At 36.5% G+C, this 22,988-nt stretch overlaps 1 protein-coding gene across 4 annotated transcripts in view; it reads right to left on the reverse strand.

The window, feature by feature from the left end:
• Col19a1 (collagen type XIX alpha 1 chain) overlaps nt 1-22,988 on the reverse strand; it is a 336,038-nt gene that overhangs the window by 109,068 nt on the left and 203,982 nt on the right. For all 4 annotated transcript variants that reach the window (XR_012449953.1, XM_074080460.1, XM_074080453.1 and 1 more), the window contains exon 16: nt 5,227-5,280. Coding sequence is in view for 3 of the 4 variants with exons in the window: in XM_074080460.1 (XP_073936561.1) it covers nt 5,227-5,280 (54 nt within the window). In the remaining variant the exon portion in view is untranslated. The remainder of the gene's footprint in view (nt 1-5,226; nt 5,281-22,988) is intronic.

A 22,988-nucleotide genomic window follows, 5' to 3' on the forward strand; every position in this document is an offset into this window, starting at 1 on the left:
AGGGATCAATTCCTGGGTTACTTCTGAACCTATTTTCTTTCTGAGAGAGTTATTTACTGCTTTTATACTTCAGCTCTCTGAAAAATTGCTCTCAGTCATAATCTTTGTGTATCATTAATCTAAAATATCTTTATTAATGGTTTTCTTCTGTTATGATGTAATGTGCCCCCCAAATTTTGTATATTGGAAATTTAATTCCTATTTTCATGGTGGGATTTAGAGGTAGACCTCTGGGAGGTACTAAGGATTAGATAAGATAACCACAGTGGGAGTGGCAGGAGCTGTCAGGGAGGGGGATGATGCAATCAGTGACTTTGTAAGAGGCGGGAGGGAGATCTGAGATGGTAAGCTTGCTCTGTCTTGCCATGTGATAACGTAGCACAGAGCCCCTCGTCAGATGCTGGCTCCATGCTATTAGACTTCCCAGTTGCAGATCTGCGAGGCCAGTACATGTTCATTTTTATAAATTACCTAGCCTGTGGCACTACAAAACAGACTAAGACACTCTCCAATGAATATTTGTTTAAGCAGGAGTGTTTTGGGAGAATTTGGGGGGTTTTTCCTTTGTATAAGTAAAATTGGTTCTGCTTTTTAATAGGAAATTGAACAAGTACTTCATAAAAAATATGTTCAACATAAGAGGTTGTCTACAACCCTATCAACCAGTTTATTAGTTCATTAATTACAAACACTGATTAAAAATAATTTTATTATATGCAAATTAGTGTAAACTGTAATAAGTCTTCCTGAGAACTGTAAATTTTCCTTAAAGAAAAAATTGCTATTGAATATGGGGAGCTAATTTGGAGTAATGTGTATGTCCTTCATGAAACACTGATTTGCAAAGATAACTTAGTAACATTAGTTCAATCAATAAATTTACTTCCTTATTAAATTTATTTTCACCTAGGAGATTTAAAGGTTTGTGGAGATAAGGTTGTATACACATACACATGTACACAGACAGACACACACACAACGTATTAGCTAAATGCAAAGTTGTAGAAATTATTTTTTGTTAACAACTTGTCTTTTTCGAACAAAAACTTTTTAAGAAAGTGAGAAAATACAAATTTGGCTTTAGTATAAAGACTTACAGGTAGAAGGATGGGTGAAAGCATTTTAATTATTTTGAGTTGCTGTAGGCCACGAGAGACTTTTTCTTTCAGTTCCACTTCTTCTAATCTGAACTGACATTCCCCTAAACAACAGCACTGCCTCTGATTTAGAGAACACCTTTAAATTCCCAAGGGGAAGACCATTTTCTTGACAACATTGAGCAAAATGTGCTGCTATCAAAGGATTTGGGCCTCCTGATAACTCCTATTCCATAGTTCTTTTCAGATAATCATAATTACTTTGCATTTCAAATTGTACAAAATTCTAACACATGCTTCCGGAATCTCACATTCTGACCACTAGGGTGAGTCATACACCACCTCCCAATTTGAAGAATTTTGGCCCCTACCAATCTTTCTCTGTTCTCTTAATTGCCTTCTTTTCTGTGTGACTCATGTCACATAGGGTACAATGCAGGAAGTGGCAAATAAGTGAAAACAAATAAATCAATGTCCACATATAGACTGCAGTTTCGCTTAATCTCTCTCTCTCTATGTTGTAATAAAATACAAATAGCTGCATGGAATTTCCAAACACGGATAACACATACTCTGCTGATACTCTGAAACAGTGAGCACTGTGATAGCTGCAATGAATCTTTCTCTCTGAGCAATCCACCTCCAGTGTGCCACTAGAGTGACCCATCAAAGAAATCTGCCCGGGGACAGAATTCTTTATGTATTTTCATAGTTTTATGAGCTTTGCTAGGACCCTGCCTGTGCTGACTCCATCACTGCTGGCCGAGTGTTTGGTGCTTCAGCTGTGTGTGGCTGGCTACTTAGCCCCCCTGCCAGAGGCTCAGCATTCTATGTTTTTGTTCATACTGCCTTCCTCTGCCAGTAGTACCTAGCTTACTAGCTCCCTTTGCTTTGCTTTACCAGATAATCCTCAAGCTTTACACCTCAATTGTCAATTCCAATAGGAAACCAACCCTAACCATTATTTTTAATGAATTTTCTTCACATTTCTGTGATCTGAATTTGAATCTCCTAGAAGGCAAGAACAATATCTTGTTCAATTTCCCAAGCCCAACTGCTCACAGTGTTAGGCACACAGTAGGGCCCAAAATAAATGTTTGTGAAACAGTAAACAATGTGAATTAAGACCACATAGATTTTATAAACTCATTTCTTAAACTGTTAGTTATGACTTTGAAAAGATTCATTTTGAAGAACTCCATTTGTAGTCACTTGGGAAATAACTCTTTATAAAGTACATTATGTTTAGAAAAATTAAATATTATGGTGGCAGACAAATGTGTGGAGACAATTATTTTACCTTTCTTTTTAATTTTGTCCTCAGCTAAGCTCTTGAAGTATGGATAGGTACTTGTCATCAGTTTAACCCATGATGTGAGCAATTAAAAAAAAATCCAAAAGGTGATGAAAACTATACCCTAAAGTGAAGTTTAGATGACATTTGTATGAGGGAAAAGATATTTTAGTCAATAAGGGGGGTCATTTCAGAATCAGAAAGAGAGAGGTTTCTGTAAGTCACAATTCTTCAACAGAGAATAAGCCAATGGCTTAGACTATTTTCTTTTTAAACAAATGATGACCTACATATAAAAATCTTTTATATTCTGCATACATTTTCCTTATATCTTTAGCCTAACATATTGTATATTGTATTGTATTAAAAAGTTAGTAAACCATTTTTATTTCAAGTACTATATACTCAGGATCTAATGAACACTGTATCAGACTCATAGCTGAGTTTAAATACTAAACCTAATAAAAATAAGCAAACACTCTGCCAACAAAGTAAAACCTATAGAACTATTGAAAACCTCTTCACATGTTTCTTAATCTTCTAAATTCTTCAGTAAACTCATTTGATCAATAGTTGAGGACTCATTCAAGAATTCAGCATAATCTTCTCTCTCCTAGACATTTGGCAAGTGTGTCACAAATACCTATATCATTCAAATTCCTCCTTTGAGACAATAATTATCCTTTCTTTACAGTAGCATCAAACATTTAGAAAGCTTACACAAAGGTCTAATCTTGCCTGTTAGCAAAAACCAGCTTTCTTCTTTAAAACACAAAACAAGTATTGAAAAATATACAGTATGCTCTCTATTTTGCCAAGAAAAAATTGGAATAAAAATCAACAATGCTGATACCTTAAAGACTGGATTCTAGGATATCAAATTCATGATCCTGTTGCTTTTCTAATCAATATTAATGCTGATGCATTGCTAATAGAAAAATCCACTCAATTGCATAAGCAAAATAACATCTATGGCCAAGAAGCAGTCATATTCATTTTTGCCATGTGACCACATCCTAAGGGATTCCTAGGGTGCTGGGTGTGAAGCTCTCTAGTGGTTCTATAAATTTGTAGGCTCTCAAAAAAAAGTCACTTATTGGTTCTCATTTTCTTATTTGCAAAATCTGTTCATTTGTTTACTCATTCATTAAATAAATAGTCAATAATAGCATGATACAAACCAGAAACCATTTTAGGCAATGGTGACAAAATAGAAGTTTACAAAAATCTCAGTGCAGTGGTCAGACAAATAAGGAACATATAAGCTGGAAAGCAATGTGCTGTACCTGAAGAAGGTTTATGGAGGATGGCACCTCAGATGCTGAGAGAGCTGGCAAAGACTATGTAGAATTGATGCTTACACTGAGTTATGAAGATAGAGGAGAACATTTGCAAGGCATGGCATTTTGTGATAGTAGGAAAAGATTACATTTCAGATTACAAAAGAAAGAAGGGCATGGGAGAGGATAGAGCAAAGGTAGGTAAAAGGCCAACTATAAAGGCCCAGAATAGCATGGAGAAAATGTGGAAGTCATCTCTTTGGAAGGAAAAGGAAGCTATTGAGGAGTTTTAAACCAAATAATTTTAATCCTTTAAACAGTTTTAAGCCACTGAAGCCAGCCTGGAAGTTAAGCACTGAGTTACACTATGAAAGTCATGATTTAGTGATATTACTCCACTTGGAGAAGGCAGAGGCAATGACACCAGCTTTTACACAGCTACAAAACATATAGGTATGAGCTGACAAAGGCCTAAGCTAAGGCAGTGGCAGTGAGGATGCAGAGGAGGAGATGCACTCATGGTTACAGGAATGTAGAACTGACATGATTCAGGAGCTATCTCTAAAAGAAGATAAAAAGGTAAAAAAAAAAAATCTAGGATGATTTTTGAGTTTAGGAAATGCTTTTTTTCTCCATGTAGAGATACTGAGCAGGCGATGGGTTAAGTGAGCCCAAGACTCAGGAGGAATATGTGGTTTGAAACAAAAGATTAGAGTTTATTAGTATCCCAACATGTAGATGAGTACAGACAGAAAGTTTTTGAAAAAGGAGACAAACGGATGGCCCTAGAGTTAGGAGTGAAAAATCAGTACTGCTAAACCAAGAAAACAAAGTTTCTTTCAGAAACAGGGAAGGAGAGGGAGAGGGAGAAGGAGAGAAAGAGAGATGCCAGATGAAGCCTCAAAGTACCCATGGAATTTGGCATCTCAGAGATTCTTAGTGACCGCAGGGAGGGTGGTATCACTGGAGTAGCTTGGCCACAGCTACCTGGACAGGTTAAAAAGAGTTACTGGAACCATGAGAAATAGAGCTCTTTTTCTAGAAGCTTGGGGTAAAAGAATGAGATAAGATCTTTATAGCTCTTTTTACCAAGTATATTCTATGAAATTCTACTAACAATACAGTTTTGTATCAAGAAAAGCAGATGAAAAGTCAATGTTCCCCTAGTCGCCCATCATATTATCAGGCTGGATGTTAAGAATTTGAGGAAATGGAGTTCAGGTACACTCAGAACAAGATTCATCTATTTGACACTTGCTTTGGGGATGCCCAGGCAGGCAACACACTTGTTCATGCCCACATGGTGAAGAAGTGAATGAGGTGTGTGGGCAGATAACAGTCTCCCTTATTCCTTAGTTTTGCAGTGGTGATGTAGTGATATGTGGTGGTGGAGGGATATAGGGAATATAAACTCGTCGTTCAAGTGCTAAAACTAGTCATTCTATACAGTGCAAAGAAGGACATCATCCACAGGAGAGTAAAATAATCTGTAAGCAATATACAAAAATAAAAAAGACAATCTCTAAAAGGGACAGTCATCCTATTATTTACTCACAGGTGGTCCTGGAGGTCCTGGTTTTCCTGGTGGTCCTGTTTTTCCTCGTCTTCCCTTGAAACCAAAAGAAAACACATAATAAATGCCGTGGCCTAATTTCAATTTAATATAAAACAACATGAAATGGCAATATGGAAGACAGTAAAAAAAATAACAAGAGTTAAAAAGCAATTCCAAGTCCATATGACTCTTAAACATCAATGAATTCTAACGGCTGTGGGTCACCATTAGTTCTCTCCACCAAGAATATGGTAACCAGAATGAATGAATCGGCAGTCTTTTTACATGCTCTCTGACTCCTGACTCGATACTCTCGGACAGCCAGGTAAAGTATCCAAACAATGGCCTAAGACTGGCATTTTATCCAATGATTCTGCAGCTTCAGATGAAATAATAAATGCAATTTGGATGAAGTAATAAATGTTTCTCAAAGAGGGGTCTGAACTCTTAATTTTATAGGAGTTACCTGAGGATGAGCTTGGGTGTTAAACATGCATGTTCTTTTATTCTTGCTTTACTTTACTTGTTTAGAATCTCTGGGGATGAGAGCCAGGAATCTTTTTAGAATTACCTCAGGTAAATCTTATGCTTACTAAAGTTTGGAAAGCATTGTGTAAAGATATAATTATATAGCTCATCTGAAGCATATTAAATAGCACTTTTCTTCCCTTTGAATAAGTGAACTAAAACATATAATTCTTGCATATTAATCTTTATTTTATTTTTTTTATTGTTTTACTGGGGTTTGAACTCAGGGATTTGTACTTGCTGGGAAGGAAAACTTGAGCTATATCCCTAGCCTAATAATCTTTATTATTGTAACTGAACACTGACTGTCCCAAGTTCACAACCAGCTAAATTCTAATTGCAAGAGTCAGAAAGATAGGTTTGTGCTACATGTTTAACTATTCATCTAACATTATTTAAGAGTGGTAGTTACTTGTTATAAAATCATTTTCTTAAATTTGGAAACTAAGCTTAGGTTTGGAAAGCACACCTTTTGAATGAGAAGCATTTCTGAACACACATTTTCCAAATATTGTCATTCTATTTCATTGTTATTAATCACAATTTGATTACCATATTGGTAGAATATTTATACATATAAAGGCTTAGTGATACCTAGCACTAGGTTGGTCTTTTCAATTTTTTTGCTTTTGTTTTTGAGAATTGTATGCATGAGTTCAGAAAGGACCATTTTATTACTAATTTTCTTGCTCTGAAAGTGTCAAGCAAAATTGCTTGATCTCTCTGGTTTTCATCTAGGCTTAGAGTGGGTAGGGAAGTCTAAATGCAGACAGACCCACAGAGTAAGCTTTGGGAGGTACACAAACACACACTATGCTATGATTGGGTGAAAAATGTGCCTATTGTTATCTAAGGTAAGCTAAGAGCATATCATCAAGGGCTTCGTATCAAAACAGTACCCTCTTTCATAAATAACCCTACCTAACATCTATAGAACAGAATTTTAAAACATTAAAAAATTAAAAACAAAGTCTAGTGCTGGTGGTTCATGCCTGTAAATAGTTGGTGGTTCCTAGCTTCTTGGGAGACTGAGTTTGGGAAGATCAAGGTCTTTGGCCAGTCTGGACAAAAAAGTTAGCAAGATTCTACCTCACCAACAGCTGGGCACAGTGGCATATGCTTATCATTTCAGCAATGGCGGGAAGCTTAAAATAGGAGGATCATTTTGTCCAGGCCGGCTTGGACAGGAAGTGGGACCCTGCATTCAGAATAACCACAGGAAAAAGAACTGGAAGTATGGCTTAAGTGGTAGAGCACCTGCCTAGTAAGCGCAAAGCCCTAAGTTCAAAATCTTAGTACCACCAAAAACATTAAAAAGTGAAATATAATTAGTGATGTTTTCATATATCTTCCATTTTAGAGATCTAAATGTTAGATGGAGTTCTTTGGGGAAACTATAATATTGGAATTAATACATAATTATATAATTTGTGTATTTAGTATGTTTATATGTATATAAACATATATACATATAAACATATATATATACATATATATATATATATATATATATATATATATATATATATGCCATTTTCTAGTCTTGAGATTTATATTTCCTGAAAACCAATATATTGGGTTTTTTGAAAATATAAGTTCTTTGAGGACTGATCAATGACAAAAAGTTTACTTAGAAAGTAATTTATTAATGCAGAAGCGTGCAAAGGAACAAAATCAATGGTATCCAAGTAGGTGATCAGCCCTTTCTTTAAGCATGCATTAGGTTGAAGTAAGTTAAAAACAGAGGATCAAGTTTTATTTACACTCCCCTTTCTTCAAAGGAGACATGTATATTGATTTGGTCAGGAAGTGGGGAAAATGAGGCTGACTATGGATCAATTTTTATCACAGAGTTAATGTTTTAGACAAACCAAGTGTCAGCTATTGTAGCACAACATTGACATGTGTTAAAATGAGGAGTAAAAAAGTATTCACAATTCAATATGGTAAGGGCAAGCATCCAAATTCCCACATCTCTCCACTGATTTACACAATCATTTAAGTCAGCCTCACCTCGGTCAGAGTACCGACGCGTGGGTCCTAAGAGTGCAGAGAGGGTCCATTTGTTTATGCACCCTTTCTAAGAGTAGGCAAGCAAGTGAAATATTTGGGCTGTTAACTCAGTGGAACGTGTTTGTGTAGACAACTTTGACCAGTACATATTTCAGTTTAAATCTGTTTTCCATGCCTGCATTTCTAAGTAACTCCCTGAAGCAGATTTGAACAATATTAAAGACATACTTTACAAAGCAGCATAATTACTTTTTTGCTAGCTCTATCACTGCACACATTATAGGAACAGATAAGGCAAACCCTTGGGACTTAAGTTCCATGTCTTAGTGTCCTATAGGGGGCACTCTGGTTCAGAGCAGAGAGGTGAATGGATGAGAAATATGAGTGGAATCTCCAGAATACGAGAGTGCTACTACGGGGCCACGACTTCTATCAACATAATGGTTCAAACTCACTCCCAGATACCATCTTCCTTCTCTCCAGGAAGCCCCAGGAATTAACTAACTCTCTTATTTCCCCTCTATAAGGTCCATGACTGCACTGAATACAGTTGCACAATCTCCTATTTCTCCAAAAGATCTGTTTCACTTAAAAACATTAAGGAAAGGAAAAAGCCTACCTAACTAATAGCAGATTTTTTTGTAGGGTGAGTTTCATTATTTAAGCAGGATAATTTAAGGAATATTTTTTGTTAATAATTATGCCAAGGCAATAGGCATAAACCACAACTCACATCCTAGGACTAAAATCAGATTCCTCCATTTTTGAGAGGAAAGTATAATCTGTGAATCTTTGCTCTTTTCCTCACAAGACTCTGGGGCAGTGAATGAGGGTACCTGGGGCCAGGGGCTGGGGCTGTTGATGGTAGAGCTGGGAGAAGCCTTGTGATGATGATGGAGGAAGAGGTGTTACATGTGTGTTTCCACTTATGTCTCCTACAATTTGTCCTTCCGTTACAAGGCTTGCTATAGACCCGCTCTAAAGGGAGGCAAAATGTGGGAGTTTGGATGTGGATGAGGATGAGAATCTGGCAGATAACTCAGATAACTGCTGAGCTGGGAGAGACTGTCCTGGTTAGGGAGTCTGTTCTTAAGTGGCTATTTGTCTAAAAGCAACTCTGCTCAATGAATCTGTATAGGTAGAACCAATCCAAATGTCATGGCTAAATGGACAAGCAAAATGTGGTACAAACATACAATAAAATATTATTCAGTCTTTAAAAGGAAGGAAATCCTGTCACATGTTGTAACATGGAAGAAGCTTGACGACATTACAAGAAATGAAAAAAGCAGTCACAATAAAACAAATGCTATATGATTCCACTTATATGAGATATCTAAAGTATCCAGATTTCTAGATGCAGAAAGCGGAATGGCTGTTACCAGGAGCTGAGGGAAAGGACAAAAGGGGAGTTGTTTAATGAGCAAAGAGTTTCAATTTTTCAAGATGGAAAAGTTACAGAGATCTACTTTACAACAATGTTAACATATGTAATACTACTAAAACTGTACACTTAAAAATGGTAAAGATGACAAATTTTATGTTATACATTTTTATCACAATTAAAAATACTTATCACAAAAAATAAATAAAAATACCTATCACAATATCTGGTACATGGCAGTAATAATGTTAGTCCCGTTCCACACTTCTACCACTTTCTACCAAATTTTCCATATAAAAATATCTGAGAGTGTCTTAAAGAAACCTAAAATAGATAGTGAACATCCTTTCAAAAAGTGCAATCAACTCTTAACTATAAATATGTATTTAAAAAATCTAAAATAATCAGATGCTCATTAGAAGTAGAAATAAAATAATATATTGTGACTTATTCATACTTTGGGATTAGAATGAATAGAATTAAACTACAGGTAATAATATGGATGTTTCTCACAAGCATAATGTGGATAATTCTACATGAGGAACAACCAGGAAAAATTCATCTATGCTTTTAGAAGTTACAGTGGGTTACCAGGTGAGGGGTGACTGAAGGAAGCATGAGAGGGATTTCTTGATGTTCTGTTTCTTGAAGTGGGTACTGGTTAAGTAAGTTATTCATTTTGTGAAAAAGCAACAAGCTGTACTCTTGTGCTACATATATTTTCCCAAATATACGTTATATTCAATAAAACTTAAAAAATGAAACCGAGAGATTCCCACAATGGAATAATTTTATTTAAATGATCAATGACTTTATCCATCTGTATTTGCTATGTCAAAGGTCACACAGGGTCACTATTCTCAGAAAAAAATGAAAACCAAGCAAGCCTATTTAAGTGACATCTATAAACTTAACAGTAAAATATAACTTGATCCTTCCAGGATGACTTGCAGCATGAAAGCATATGTATCTTAAATTAGGCACTTGATTTATAAACTCTTGACCCTCCAGGAGGAGCATTAAGAAGAGAAGGAAGAGAAGAATGCAAATAATTGACTATTGGTACTTATCTGATAGATTTTTGTTGTTGTTGATCAGGGTGATGAGGATGCAGATGAGGTTATAGCAGTAATAAGACTCAAATAATGGATGGTGTGCAGACCCCAAATCCACAAGATAAAACATGTGCCTACCCCCTACTCTCTCTGAATTGCCAAGGGTCGCTAATACAGTTGGTGCCTTTCAAATATTTCCCTGTTTCCATGTGTGCATTTTGCACACTGTTAGGCATCAGTTCATCCTGAATGAGGTATCAAGGAAATGTCAAGAGGAGGAGAAAGGGCCTTGACTGGCACACACAACTGTGAATGAGGTGTTAATTACACAGGAAAACATTACAGACTATCTGGGAAGTTTAGTTTTCCTTTTTTACATTGTGAACGGAAGTAGATTTATGACTAATGTTATAAAGAGTTACCACATTTTGAAATAAAATGGTATGTGTAAAACCGGAGTAGAATACTTCCGTGAGGAACGCATAATATCTTAAGTGCATGTTATATCTTAGCAGATATTTAAAAATACATCTATGACAACAACAACTCCAGTCCTAAAGGTCTCATTACTTCTGGGATCAGGCAATTGGCACTTGTAGGGACAAGAGGAGAGGAGAGGATGTAATTCAATAGGAGCAAGAGATTTCAAATAGGTTTAGAGCTGCAGAAAGATGAATCCATTCTGCTACATCTAGGTTGGGGTCTTAAAATTTCCAAATCATTTCAAACTGTCTCCATCTCTCTTTGCCCTTTTCCTTTCTTTTCTTTAACTGGACTACACAAATAACTAATGACACTTTTCAAAACAAATTAGAAGTTGTTGTGACATTATTGCCTAAATCTCTGAGCTACAATTGAATAAATGATAACACTTCATTAAGACAGATTAGGGTTTTCTTCACATGGACATTCTGATCATTCACAATTTAACTTATTTTCATGCTGTAATCCCTTTTATTAGTATTTATTTTTAATTGACATACTAGTTGTACATATCTGGGATATGGCATAATCTGATACATGTATATGATGAATAATGATCAAACCAGGGTTATTAGCATTTCCATTTCTCAAACATTTATCATTTCTATAGGATGGGAACCTTTGAACTCTTGGCTTCTAGATATTTAGAAATACAAAATAAAACACTGTAGGCTATAGTTGCCTATCATAGTAAACAGTATTTGGTACCAGAATTATCCAGCCCCTCTCCATACCCCTCCGACTGCTCCTTCCTAGCCTCTAGTGACCACCATTGTACTCTCTTCTAAGAAATCAGCATTTTAAACTTCCACAATGAGTAAGAATATATAATGTTCTTGTTTTCTCCAAGTCAGACTTTATTTTTTTTTTCATTTTTTTTTTATTATTCATATGTGCATACAAGGCTTGGTTCATTTCTCCCCCCTGCCCCCACCCCCTCCCTTACCACCCACTCCGTCCCCTCCCTCTCCCCCCTCCTCAATACCCAGCAAAAACTATTTTGCCCTTATTTCTAATTTTGTTGTAGAGAGAGTATAAGCAATAATAGGAAGGAACAAGGGTTTTTGCTGGTCGAGATAAGGATAGCTATACAGGGCATTGACTTACATTGATTTCCTGTGCGTGGGTGTTACCTTCTAGGTTAATTCTTTTTCATCTAACCTTTTCTCTAGTACCTGTTCCCCTTTTCCTATTGGCCTCAGTTGCTTTAAGGTATCTGCTCTAGTTTCTCTGCATTAAGGGCAACAAATGCTAGCTAATTTTTTAGGTGTCTTACCTATCCTCACCCCTCCCTTGTGTGCTCTCGCTTTCATCATGTGCTCATAGTCCAATCCCCTTGTTGTGTTTGCCCTTGATCTAATGTCTGCATATGAGGGAGAACATACGATTTTTGGTTTTTTGAGCCAGGCTAACCTCACTCAGAATGATGTTCTCCAATTCCATCCATTTACCAGCGAATGATAACATTTCGTTCTTCTTCATGGCTGCATCAAGTCAGACTTTAAATGTTCCATTTGTTTATTTCTTTTCCCATTGAATTTAGGGTGTCCTAGTTTCCCTTGTCCTGCCTCACTCTCTACCCTGACTCTGCAGGCCAACCCAACCCTTCCATTTGGATTTGCCTAAGCACTGATATCTAGCTCTGCTCTCTATGCCTGCAGGCACAGCTTGCCAATGCACTTCATTCATCTTGGTATCAAGAGTGGGACAGCAGTAGGGTGTGGCTAAAGAATTTTCTGAACATGCTGTGATACATTTTAACACCTCTGTACCGCAGAAAAAGGGTGGAAGCTGGAAGTGCACTGTGAAATGTTCCTTCACATTTGGAATGCTCGCAGTCTGGAGAAGGAGAATCTGGCTTTACCCACTGTCTTCCTGTCTGAGAATTAGGCCATTGGGTTTCCACATCTCTAAAACCAATCATTATAGAATTTTATCTTTCTCTCTGAATAAGGTAATGATTATGCTTTTAGATTTAGAGCAGATAAAGTCAACATGTAAAGGGATAAAAATGCACATAAAATGATAGTATCTTACTAGAAATGTTAAGGTGAAAATAATGTGAGGTTTATCAACAAACTGCAGATACGTCAGATGAATCTAGGCCTGTGACACAAGAACAGATGATATTGGAATCAAGAAATTGTTAATGAAATTTTATATCCTGATTTCAATGAAAGTAAAGCTACAGTATGTATTTTCAACATTTTTGAGTTGCATATTTTAAAAGACTACCTTTAAGGTCTGGGATTTTAGAGCTGCATGTTCAATCTGAATAGCTAAATTGACTAGCACCAAGTAAATCCATGGAAAGACGTTTTGCAGTTATTCAATAAGTGCCTGACAAATGAAGGGAACACCAGAGGATCCTTAAGATGAAACAGAAAGGTCACCCAATTCTGAAGCTGAAAATTTTTCATTGTCCAATTCTCAATTCATTGAGGTGAATTTAATGGATTAAGCTGCATTTGGATATTTAAATGCTGACTTTGGAAAAATTTCTATCAAAATGATATGAGTAAATTTCATTCAGGAAAAATTTACTATCTGTGTTTTATGTACTGCTGCTAGGGGAAAGTATGTTAAGATGACTAAGACCTGGATCTTGCCTTTAAGGAAGAAGAGAAGGGACAAGAACTGTGATGTTTGGGTAGACTTGTTCATTTGGTTACAGTAAGCTCAAGTATTCCAGTGAGAGGAAACAAGAATTAAGTTTCTTTCCAAATGTGTTACCTTTGAATAAATTCTCTTTAGTCTTCCTTTCAGGCAGAGGGATCACAAGGATAGGAGGATGAGAGGCAAATGTGGGCAGAAAAGTTGTCTGTACATCCTTAGTAACAAGACGAGACCACACCCTGAAAAGTCTCCTCAAACAGGAACTGCTTTCCCGGCACTTCTCCACTAACACTTTGGTGTGTGTCATCTTCAGTCCTCTGATATTTATCACCATCCTTCAGATCAAGTGTTTATCCATCCCACCCTCTTTTTTCTTATATAATTTGTTTAAAAATTGAGAAAGTATATTGATGACTTGCAAAATCTAAACATTTGGGGACATACCATTATGAAAATACTGGGTATATATTTTTTAATTTCAACACTAATTTTCATTTCCTATAACCTAACATGGGATGTCAGTTGAAACGGCGACTGGGTAAAAGTAATTTGGACTCTGTCCTTATCAATCTTCCTCCTCTCAGCACCTGACATTTCCATTTCCCAGAATAAAGTTAGGATTTCCTGGGAAAGCTGGTGCCCTAGTTAATCCTTCTAGCCCTTAGGATCACTTACCAGATTCTTTTTACATTCTTCTTGACTTTTTCTCTATTTCCCTCTAGGGAAGTATCCTACAGACAGGAACCCAAACACATCTTGTTCCCAGCATTGTTGTTACATCTAGTAACACATATACACATACATAAAATGTAGATAACCACATCAGCTTTCTCAGTTTCATGAAATCTCCATTTTCACTTTCCTACTCCCCTCATTTGTTTACCTGCCATTTCTTCATTGTGTTTTTGTAGAATATTTTCCCCACTTTCAGCTAGTGTATATTCTCAGTCATTCATTAGTCAATTTAAGAAACATTTATGGAGTCCCAACTATGATCTGCATATTTTTGTGTGCTTTGGAAATACCTTAAGCCCTATCCTCATGGAGCTTATATTGCCATGGGGGCAATAACAGAAACAGATAATAAAAGACCTTTAGTATTTGGCAGACACAACTCAAAGAAATTTATATCTACTTATTCATTTAATTCTCAAAATATCCTTCCGGGATTCCCAGTTTATAGATCAGACAAATAAGTATCAAAATAACTTACCCCCAAGGTCATGTGACACAGAGCCTGAATTCAGGTAACTTGGCTGTACTGTTGCCAATCACTACCATTACATTGTAGTTATTACACATACACATTAACTCAACAAATTACTATATGAATTTGAATAGGGATAAGAATTACAAAAAAAATAAAGTGGGGTAAAATGGTAAGAGTTACATAGGAAGATGAACTGTTTTAGATAGAAAAATATGGAGAAGTTTCAGGAGCCAAATTCATGGGCCATGCAAGGTCTGAGAAAGAGCATCAAGCAGAAAAAAAAACCTCAAGAAACAAAGCCCTGAATAGGGCTTGATCAGGAATCACAAGGAACAGGTGGCTGGCAGAGGGCAAGTGAGTGTTCGGTGGTACATTAGTTGGCCAGATTAGTCTGGGTTTGCAGAGTGCAGTGAGTACTCAGAGTTGTATTACCGTGATGGACATGAGAAGCCAAGGAGCATTTTGTCTTTAAAAGGACATATGATTTAGAATGATGTACGTGCCTATTCAGGTAGATAATAGTCTAGAAGGTAAAATTTCTACAAACTTTTCATTTAATACAGAAGCTCAATAGAACTTATTTTAGGTTATCCAATTTAGATTGTTTATAACAGTTGCTTACACTTGTGCAGACAGTCAGAGGTGATTATATGTAAAACATTTTTATTTATATATGCAAAATATTTTTACCTTACATTAACTTTGTATGTTATAGAACACAATATCTACTATCCTCTTATACTCACCCAGAACAGATATATGAAGAAGCGAGACATATTTAAACATTCATTATGAACTATGGTTTTTAAAATAGAGAAATATGCATTCTGTAAGTTATCCTACAAGACTTATACAAGGATATTAATAATTTAATTAACTTGTACTCAAGGGGGAAAATGTTCTTGAAACATGTCAGGATAAATTTTCAAGGAAAAGACCTAATTAGCAGTGTCTGAAGCATATGTCATCACATTTAAAAAACAAGAACTGGTCTCTGTGGACAGGATGGTAGGCTGGATTTCAAAACACTAACTACTCCAGTTAATATGCATGATTAATGAGCGATATGTCAGTTGGCTGGCCTAACTCAAGTGAAAGACCTTACATGGGAAAAAAGGATGCTTAAACCCATACACAGAAATAGGAAAATGTAGCTTCTAATCTCATCTGTATTATGATCAACTAATAATGTAGAGTCATAGAGGGAAATAATGTCACAGTTTAGTCATCTCTTAAGATACAGGATTAAAATTTATGAAGATGCCCTAAAATGGCTAGAGGTCCCACCAATGTTGCAAGTGAGAACTCCAGGGGCCTAATGTAGGAAGAGGCTCTCAAACTTAGGACATGCTGAGAAAGAAACAACTGCAATAAAGTATGAGTTTAAAAGTTATGCCATTATTATTTATTACATATAATAAAGTATTTACCAGACGATAATTTCAGAAAGTCATATGAAGGAAACTTAATTTAAATCCATTCAGAACACATGCAGATGGACTCCATTTGATGTCAAGATCTCCAGAGGCAAAAAAGAAAAACCAATCACATGTCTATGAAATTCTAAACATAAAATTACATGGTATTATTCACATGTTTATTCGGATGTTTGGGCTCCTGAAGACAAAACTTTAAATCTTCTAGAATCAACATTAACTAAAACTATGAGTTAATGGTGGAGACAATCAAAATTACATTTGTTTATGAATTTAATGAGAAACCACCTGCTGATAAGACACACGAGTGAGCAGAGAAACAAAGAAAACAGAAAATCATATCAATGATAAATATTTATTCATTTATTAAATATAGACTATATGCTGCTTATTGGAGATTAAAGAGAAAATTAAGCACAGATCCTGCCCTTGAAGCGCTTTTAATCTGATACTAGAATGTTTCTCCTTTTCTGTCTAAGTCAGTTTTGTCCCATACAAAAAATTACGGCTGTTTAAAGAGACCCACTAAAAGATGGGTCTTTTATTATATTCAAGAATTGTAACCTTCATTGAACTTGGACATGCTTGAGTAGCTTGGACATACCTGACTGGGTGGAGTAGCCATACTCCTATTTCGGCATACTTTAAGTATGTGGTGTGCTTGTTGTGTGGTTATGTTTTATATTTAAGAAAGGACTATGTTGAGACAAAAGTATATTTTGTTATCTATTTGACAAAAAATAATTTATCATTGGCTAAACAATTAAAATAGAATGGAAAGTAAGTCGCATTGCATTGAGAAGTCAGAGATCTGTTCGTTAGTACTTTCTCTTTAACTCACGAACTAAGTAAATCTGACCAAGTCACACAGTCTCTGAGCTTTAGCTGTTTCTACCATAAGAATAAAAAATGAGTACAAACGTAACTGCCTACATCTGAGAGGCATTCACTTCAAGAGAAATACCTAACTTTGTAAAGAAATTTCTATAATCTTTTCCGATTATTAGACTGTAAACTTCTTGAGGCCAGGGTTAGCGCCTCCCATGGAGTGAGCTCTCCATAAATATCTACCCAGTTTTCTGGGGTAGGGTCCAAGATTTCCCAGTGGAGATAAGCTACATGGGGGGATGGAGAAGGTGGGTATTATATTCATATGAAGATCAATTAAATTTCTGGTAAACGCCCAAGAAAAATGAACCCTAAATGCTGTATTTGAAAGGCAGCACTGTTATTATTGTTGCATTTTTGGCGCTGGCAATTGAACTCAAGGCACCACACCTACTAAGTGCACGCTCTGCCACTTGGCAATACCCTAACCCCTAAAATTAGCTGAAAATAAAGCCTTAGATAGAACGTACTGACGCTAGTGTCAACGTGAAAAGTTATGGGAACAATAAATCACAAAAATGTTTCTCAAATAGTGGAGTCATGCAGCCAAGATCTGCCCCTTCTGTTCCCTTCTCAGCACTGGTAAGGACTGGAAGGATGGCTGGCAGAGTCAAGAGTGAGCTTTTCAGAAGTGAATACTGTTTTATATAAAGAGGTGCTATCCATAGTTTTAGCCTCAGTCTTTAAGTGAAATGAATACTCTCGATTTCACAAATAACAAACTTTGGTCCTTATCAGTAAAAATTGAACTCCTGACAATGACCTGCAGGGCTGTGTTCAACATAGTCCACAGACTCTCCTCTCTCTCATTCCCATCCCAGACACACTGGTCTCTTGAAGCTCCCTGAAATTCCTTACACAAAACTTTGCACTTGCTGCTTCCCTGCCTGGAAAAAGTTTCCCCAAATTTCCACAGGGTCTACCTTTGAGCCCTTCAGCCATGCTCCCAGCCTGCTTTAGTTATTTTTAGAATAGGACCTCAAGTTTTTGCCCAGGCTGGCATGGACTGCGATCCTACCTATGCCTCCAGTGTAGCTGACATGACAGAGGTGAGCACAAAACAACGCCTGGCTTGTTGGTGGAAATGGGGGTCTCGCTAATGTTTTGCTGTGGCTGGCCTTAAATTGCAATCTTCCCGATCTTTGTTTCCCCTGTGCCTAGGATTATAGGTATGAGTCATCATGCCCAGCCTCAAATGTCATCATCTTTACACCTAGGTTTTCTCTGATATCCTCTCAACTCTTCTTGTCCCCTCCCCTGCTTTCTTACTTTTGTTTATGTGTCACCATATACACAACTATTTATTCATTTTGTTATTGTCAGTCTCTGTCATAGGTTGTAAGTCCACAAGTGTGGAGATTTTTGTCTGTTTCAGAGACTGGAAAACTGTTCCTGTAAGGACAGTAAGTAGTTTAAGGCTTTGAGAGTCACATAGTTTTTGCACAGCTATTCATCTGTTTAGAGTAGCCATAGACATTATGTAAGCAAAAGGACATATATATTTTCCAATAGAGCTTTATTAGCCAGGTTTTGCAGCTCACCCCTGTAATCATAGCTACTTGAGAGGCTGAGATCAGGAGGATTGTGGTTTGAGACCAGTGCTAGGCAAAAAAAAAAGTTTGTGAGAACCCCATCTCGACCAATAGCTGGGTGCTGTGGTTCGTGCCTGACATCCCAGCTATCTGGGAAGCTGAGATCAGAGGATTGCAGTTCCAAGCCAACCAACTCAAAAAAGTTTTTGAGACCCCCATCTCAATGGAAGAAGCTGGGTGTAGTGGCATAAGCATAAAAAAGGAGGATCACAGTCAGGGATGGCCTAAGCAAAAAGCAAGATCCTATCTCCAAAATAACCAAAGCAAAAAGGGCTAGGGGCGTGGCTCAAGTGGTAGAGTGCCTGCTTAGTAAGTGGAAGGCCTTTAGTTCAAACCCCAAAACCACCAAAAAGCAAAACAAAAACAAAAACAAAATCTTTATTTACAGAACGAGGTGGTGGACCAGATTTGGCCTAAGGACAAGTGTTTGATGAACCTGTGATTGTTGTATCCTCATTGTCTTCAACTGTGCCTCACAAACAACTGGTATATTTGTTCATGTTCTTGGAGTGAGCTAAAAATGAAATGGAATTAAGTATAACTTTTTGGAAAGGTACTGGACAAATGAGGAATTGCACTAATGAGAAAAACTGTGACTTGCATTACTATATTTTTGTACAAGTATCAACATCAAAACTGTGAGATATTACGTCTTAAAAATTCTTTAGGATCTGGGGATATTTTTGTTGTTATTTTTGTTAATGCTATCATAAAATATACACAAACATTTGTAAGTAGTTTCAAACTATTTTACCAAGAAAATTTTAAAAATGCAGATATATAAAAATAACACCATAACAAACAGATTATTTTTCCATGGCACAGAATGAATGACTAGCAATATTTTATAATATTTTCTTCAAGTGTTCTCTTTTTTTTTTTTATTCATATGTGCATACAATGTTTGGGTCATTTCTCCCCCCGCCCACTCAAGTGTTCTTAAAAATAAAAAAGATGTTACAGATTAAATGGAAATCATTTTTGACCACCTCTAGTCATATTTCCATCACCCCTCTTGGGGTAACTCCTGTCACAAATTTCATGTTATCCATTTGCTCTGCAATATTATTCTTCTGATCTGTTTTATACAGATATATGTATATGTACATATGTATATATTTATATATTATATGTAATATATTGTTTTAACATCTTATGTGTATGTATAGATCACTATTTTTAGCTGCTGTTGATGCTAAATTCCATTGTAGATAGATAACATTTCTAAATGGAAATATCTCCAAGTATAAAAATACAGAAACACAAGTACTGCGAGGTCATTTATCATATTAGAGGGCAACGTGTCAATCGTTTTTCAGGTGGTTTATGTTGCTCAAGTCTGTCATTCAATAAAAGAACTAACAAGCTAAGGAATCAAAAATTAGCATCATTCTATTTTTCTCTACTAGAAACACTTATCCTGAAAAATGTCAATTCAACCATTAACATATGGTAAGTGCTGTAACAGAATAACTCAATTCCAATATTATCCAGCTGAATTTTAAAACACAACATTGGATATCAGATGGGACTTTTCTCTAAGAGCACAATAATAGAAAATATTTTTAAAGGAAGCTTAAAATATAAACTGAGCAATCTGAAATTAAATCTAGGTCCACTGATTCAAAGTATCATTTTCTTGGAGCTTTGAAATAGAGTTTTCAAGATGTTTGGCTATATGGTGACCTAACATATTCTGACATATTTCCTAACATCAAGGAAGGGAGGCAAGAAGAATAAAGACTCCTTATACATTTGTAGACCATAAAACATTTCAGAAATATTGATTCCTGAGGTGCCACTGGTTTTACAAGTGTTTATGTGATGACAAAGAGGAGAATTTCTCAAAATTGTTCTAGAATACCTTTAGAAGTGCAAATACTTTTTGGAGCCAATTATAGTTTATCTGGCACTTTGTCAGGTGGAAAAACCCACCATATGGGACCTCTAAGGTTCCAAAGGATAGTGCTAAGTGACTTCAGTTAGTAGATGTGGTGCTTTTGGGCTAATGACTAAAAGGCACCTTTCCTCTTTAGCTGCAGCCCTACACTGAGGCACACTGCTGGGTAGTGGGACACAGGACGAGTTGGACAGGTTTCATCTCCCAAGTACCTGTTCATTGGTCACAATGCTTTGGAGTACAACCTGGGCGACTCTACTACGTAACAAACCCAGAAAAGTCTCTGGGATTCTACAAAAAACACCAAATCTTTTCATAGTTTTAGTGGTAGAGGATTTCACTGCACTCAAATACTAGAAGTTAACATTATAGTATGATATAAACACCATGAAATACATCCTGCCCTGACTATGTTACACACATATTCCCAATCCTGGCTCTGGCCTTGGTATCATTAGTATTGTTTTGGCTTTGAAACTGAAGAACAGAGACCCAGAGAGGGTAGGTATTTCCTGGGTCATCCAGGGAAGCCAGAGTGAATCCAAGAGTTGGAAGGACTCTAGTATCCATGCTCTTTGAGCTCTGCAGTTGTGAAATTATACAGAGGCTGACACCTTATTAATAAAAAATTTAAAGAACCAGATCTCCATACAAAGCACTAACTGATGAAATGATGAGTGGCCCTCCTTCCACTGGCGAGGTCTGTGGGTTGTTCTGGCTCCACCAGGGTTACTCTTCATCCAGCAGGGGGATTTTGTCCACCTACCACTTAGTGTTGTAAGACAGGAAGAGAAGGAGAGTCAAAGAGTGGGAGGGTGCAGGTCAGTGGTACAACATGCATGTCCAGCATGTGTTCAACCCCCAGCATAAGAAGGAAGAAAGGAACTAAAAAAATTAAATTAATAAACTAATTGTGGAAGTCAAACGGGTTAGCAGAAGAATGAGTTAGGAAGCCTTGAGACAGAGAGGGGTCTAGGCATAGAAAATAGATGGAGAACTTTTTAACAACACCAGGTGTGGTCTCTAAAAATCCACTTTCCTCTGCATTGGTTAAAATCATTTGTATATTCTATTGTATTTGCCCTATCTCTTTAAAAATGATCTAATTCTAACCCTCTAGCACACAATCTGAAAAGCATAACTATTGTAGAATTTACAGTAGACTTAGGTTAGAACCTGACTACCTATTTCTTTCTCTGTGACCTTAGATAAAGGTCACTTTAACTTCTTTAAACCTCAGTGTCCTCATCTGAAAAGTAGATCTAATAATCTTTAATACACAAGGGTTTTATGAGTCATCAGCATAATACAGAATTACCATATACACTATGCATGCTATTTTTATTGCTATAATATTGCATATATTATTAGTACCGATGCAGGATAGCACCACAACAGATAAGGTGGCCTGAAATTCTGTAGTTTTGTCACTAAATCAAGTTTAGCTTTCCAACATTAAATGTGTTCATCCTACCTCCATAAAAAGCCCAAACAAACACAAAACAAAAACCTACCGCTATAAGCCTAAGCTCTGCTGTGGAGCACATTATCTTTACAAACCCTTCCTTGGACACCATAGACTGTACCTTCTTTTTGCCTGTCAGTTGCCTGAATTCATCACACAATTGCCCTTTCTGCTGAGTTCTAGGGCGTCTTAGCTGTGAGTGGCCATGTAATAAATCATCTGCTTAAATCCATTGTGTAAAATGGATCATTGGATCTCAAAAGGGGAAGTCAGACTACTCTTCACACTTTGTTCATTCACTTTCATTTTAAGTACTTCCTCCCCGGGGGGAAAAATGTGTGTGTGTGAGAGAAAGAGAGAGAGAGAGAGAGAGAGAGGAAATGACTCTTTCCTCTGAGAATACTTATCAGAGATTACATTTACAAATCACCTTTAACCACACAGATTATCTTGCCATGCATGCATGCTTCAGAAGAACTATTCCAGGTAGCCAAGAATAAAGTAGAACAGATAATGAAGTGTTATCCTTACTTTAAACAGGATATGGTCATTTGCTTTCTAAGTCCTGTTAGCACAAACCACATAGATGAGAACGAAGTGCCTATTTTACTGGTTAATTCGGAAAACTGACCTGGCTAATACTCATTTCTCTTAGTTACTACAATATCAAACTATTTAAAAAGCTTAACCAGTAATACTATGATGAAAACTCTTCTGCTGGTGGTTAAGTGTTTGTGGTTATAGTTGTAGCCTACCTATAATCAATGCAGCTCATGCACCAGTGCCCCTCCAACACTATGGTGTGGACTAGGTTTTAAAATTTCCAATCTGTTGTGCACCAGTACTTTTATCAAATACAATAAAACTGAATTGCTAGAAAAAGACATACAAAGAACAAGTTCAAGTGTTGTTATTGTATTTAGCAGACATAAAATCATACTTTAATAAATATAAACAATACCAAGGGGATAGGAAAAAAATTACAAAAATCTGTGCACATTGCTGAAAGTGTACATACAGGCAGTGGAAGAGTCTCTATCACATTTATAACCTTTCTGAGTTTTGTAATTATAATGAAAAAAAACTACAAGTAAAGTAGTTATTTCCAGTATTAAGTGCCTGTATGCACTCTTTAAACAAACAATGTTGAATCTGTATGTAAAGTTTTTGATGTAAAAAATGAGCTTGGATC

This window comes from Castor canadensis, chromosome 1 (genome assembly GCF_047511655.1).
Source record: "Castor canadensis chromosome 1, mCasCan1.hap1v2, whole genome shotgun sequence".
NCBI lineage: Eukaryota > Metazoa > Chordata > Mammalia > Rodentia > Castoridae > Castor > Castor canadensis.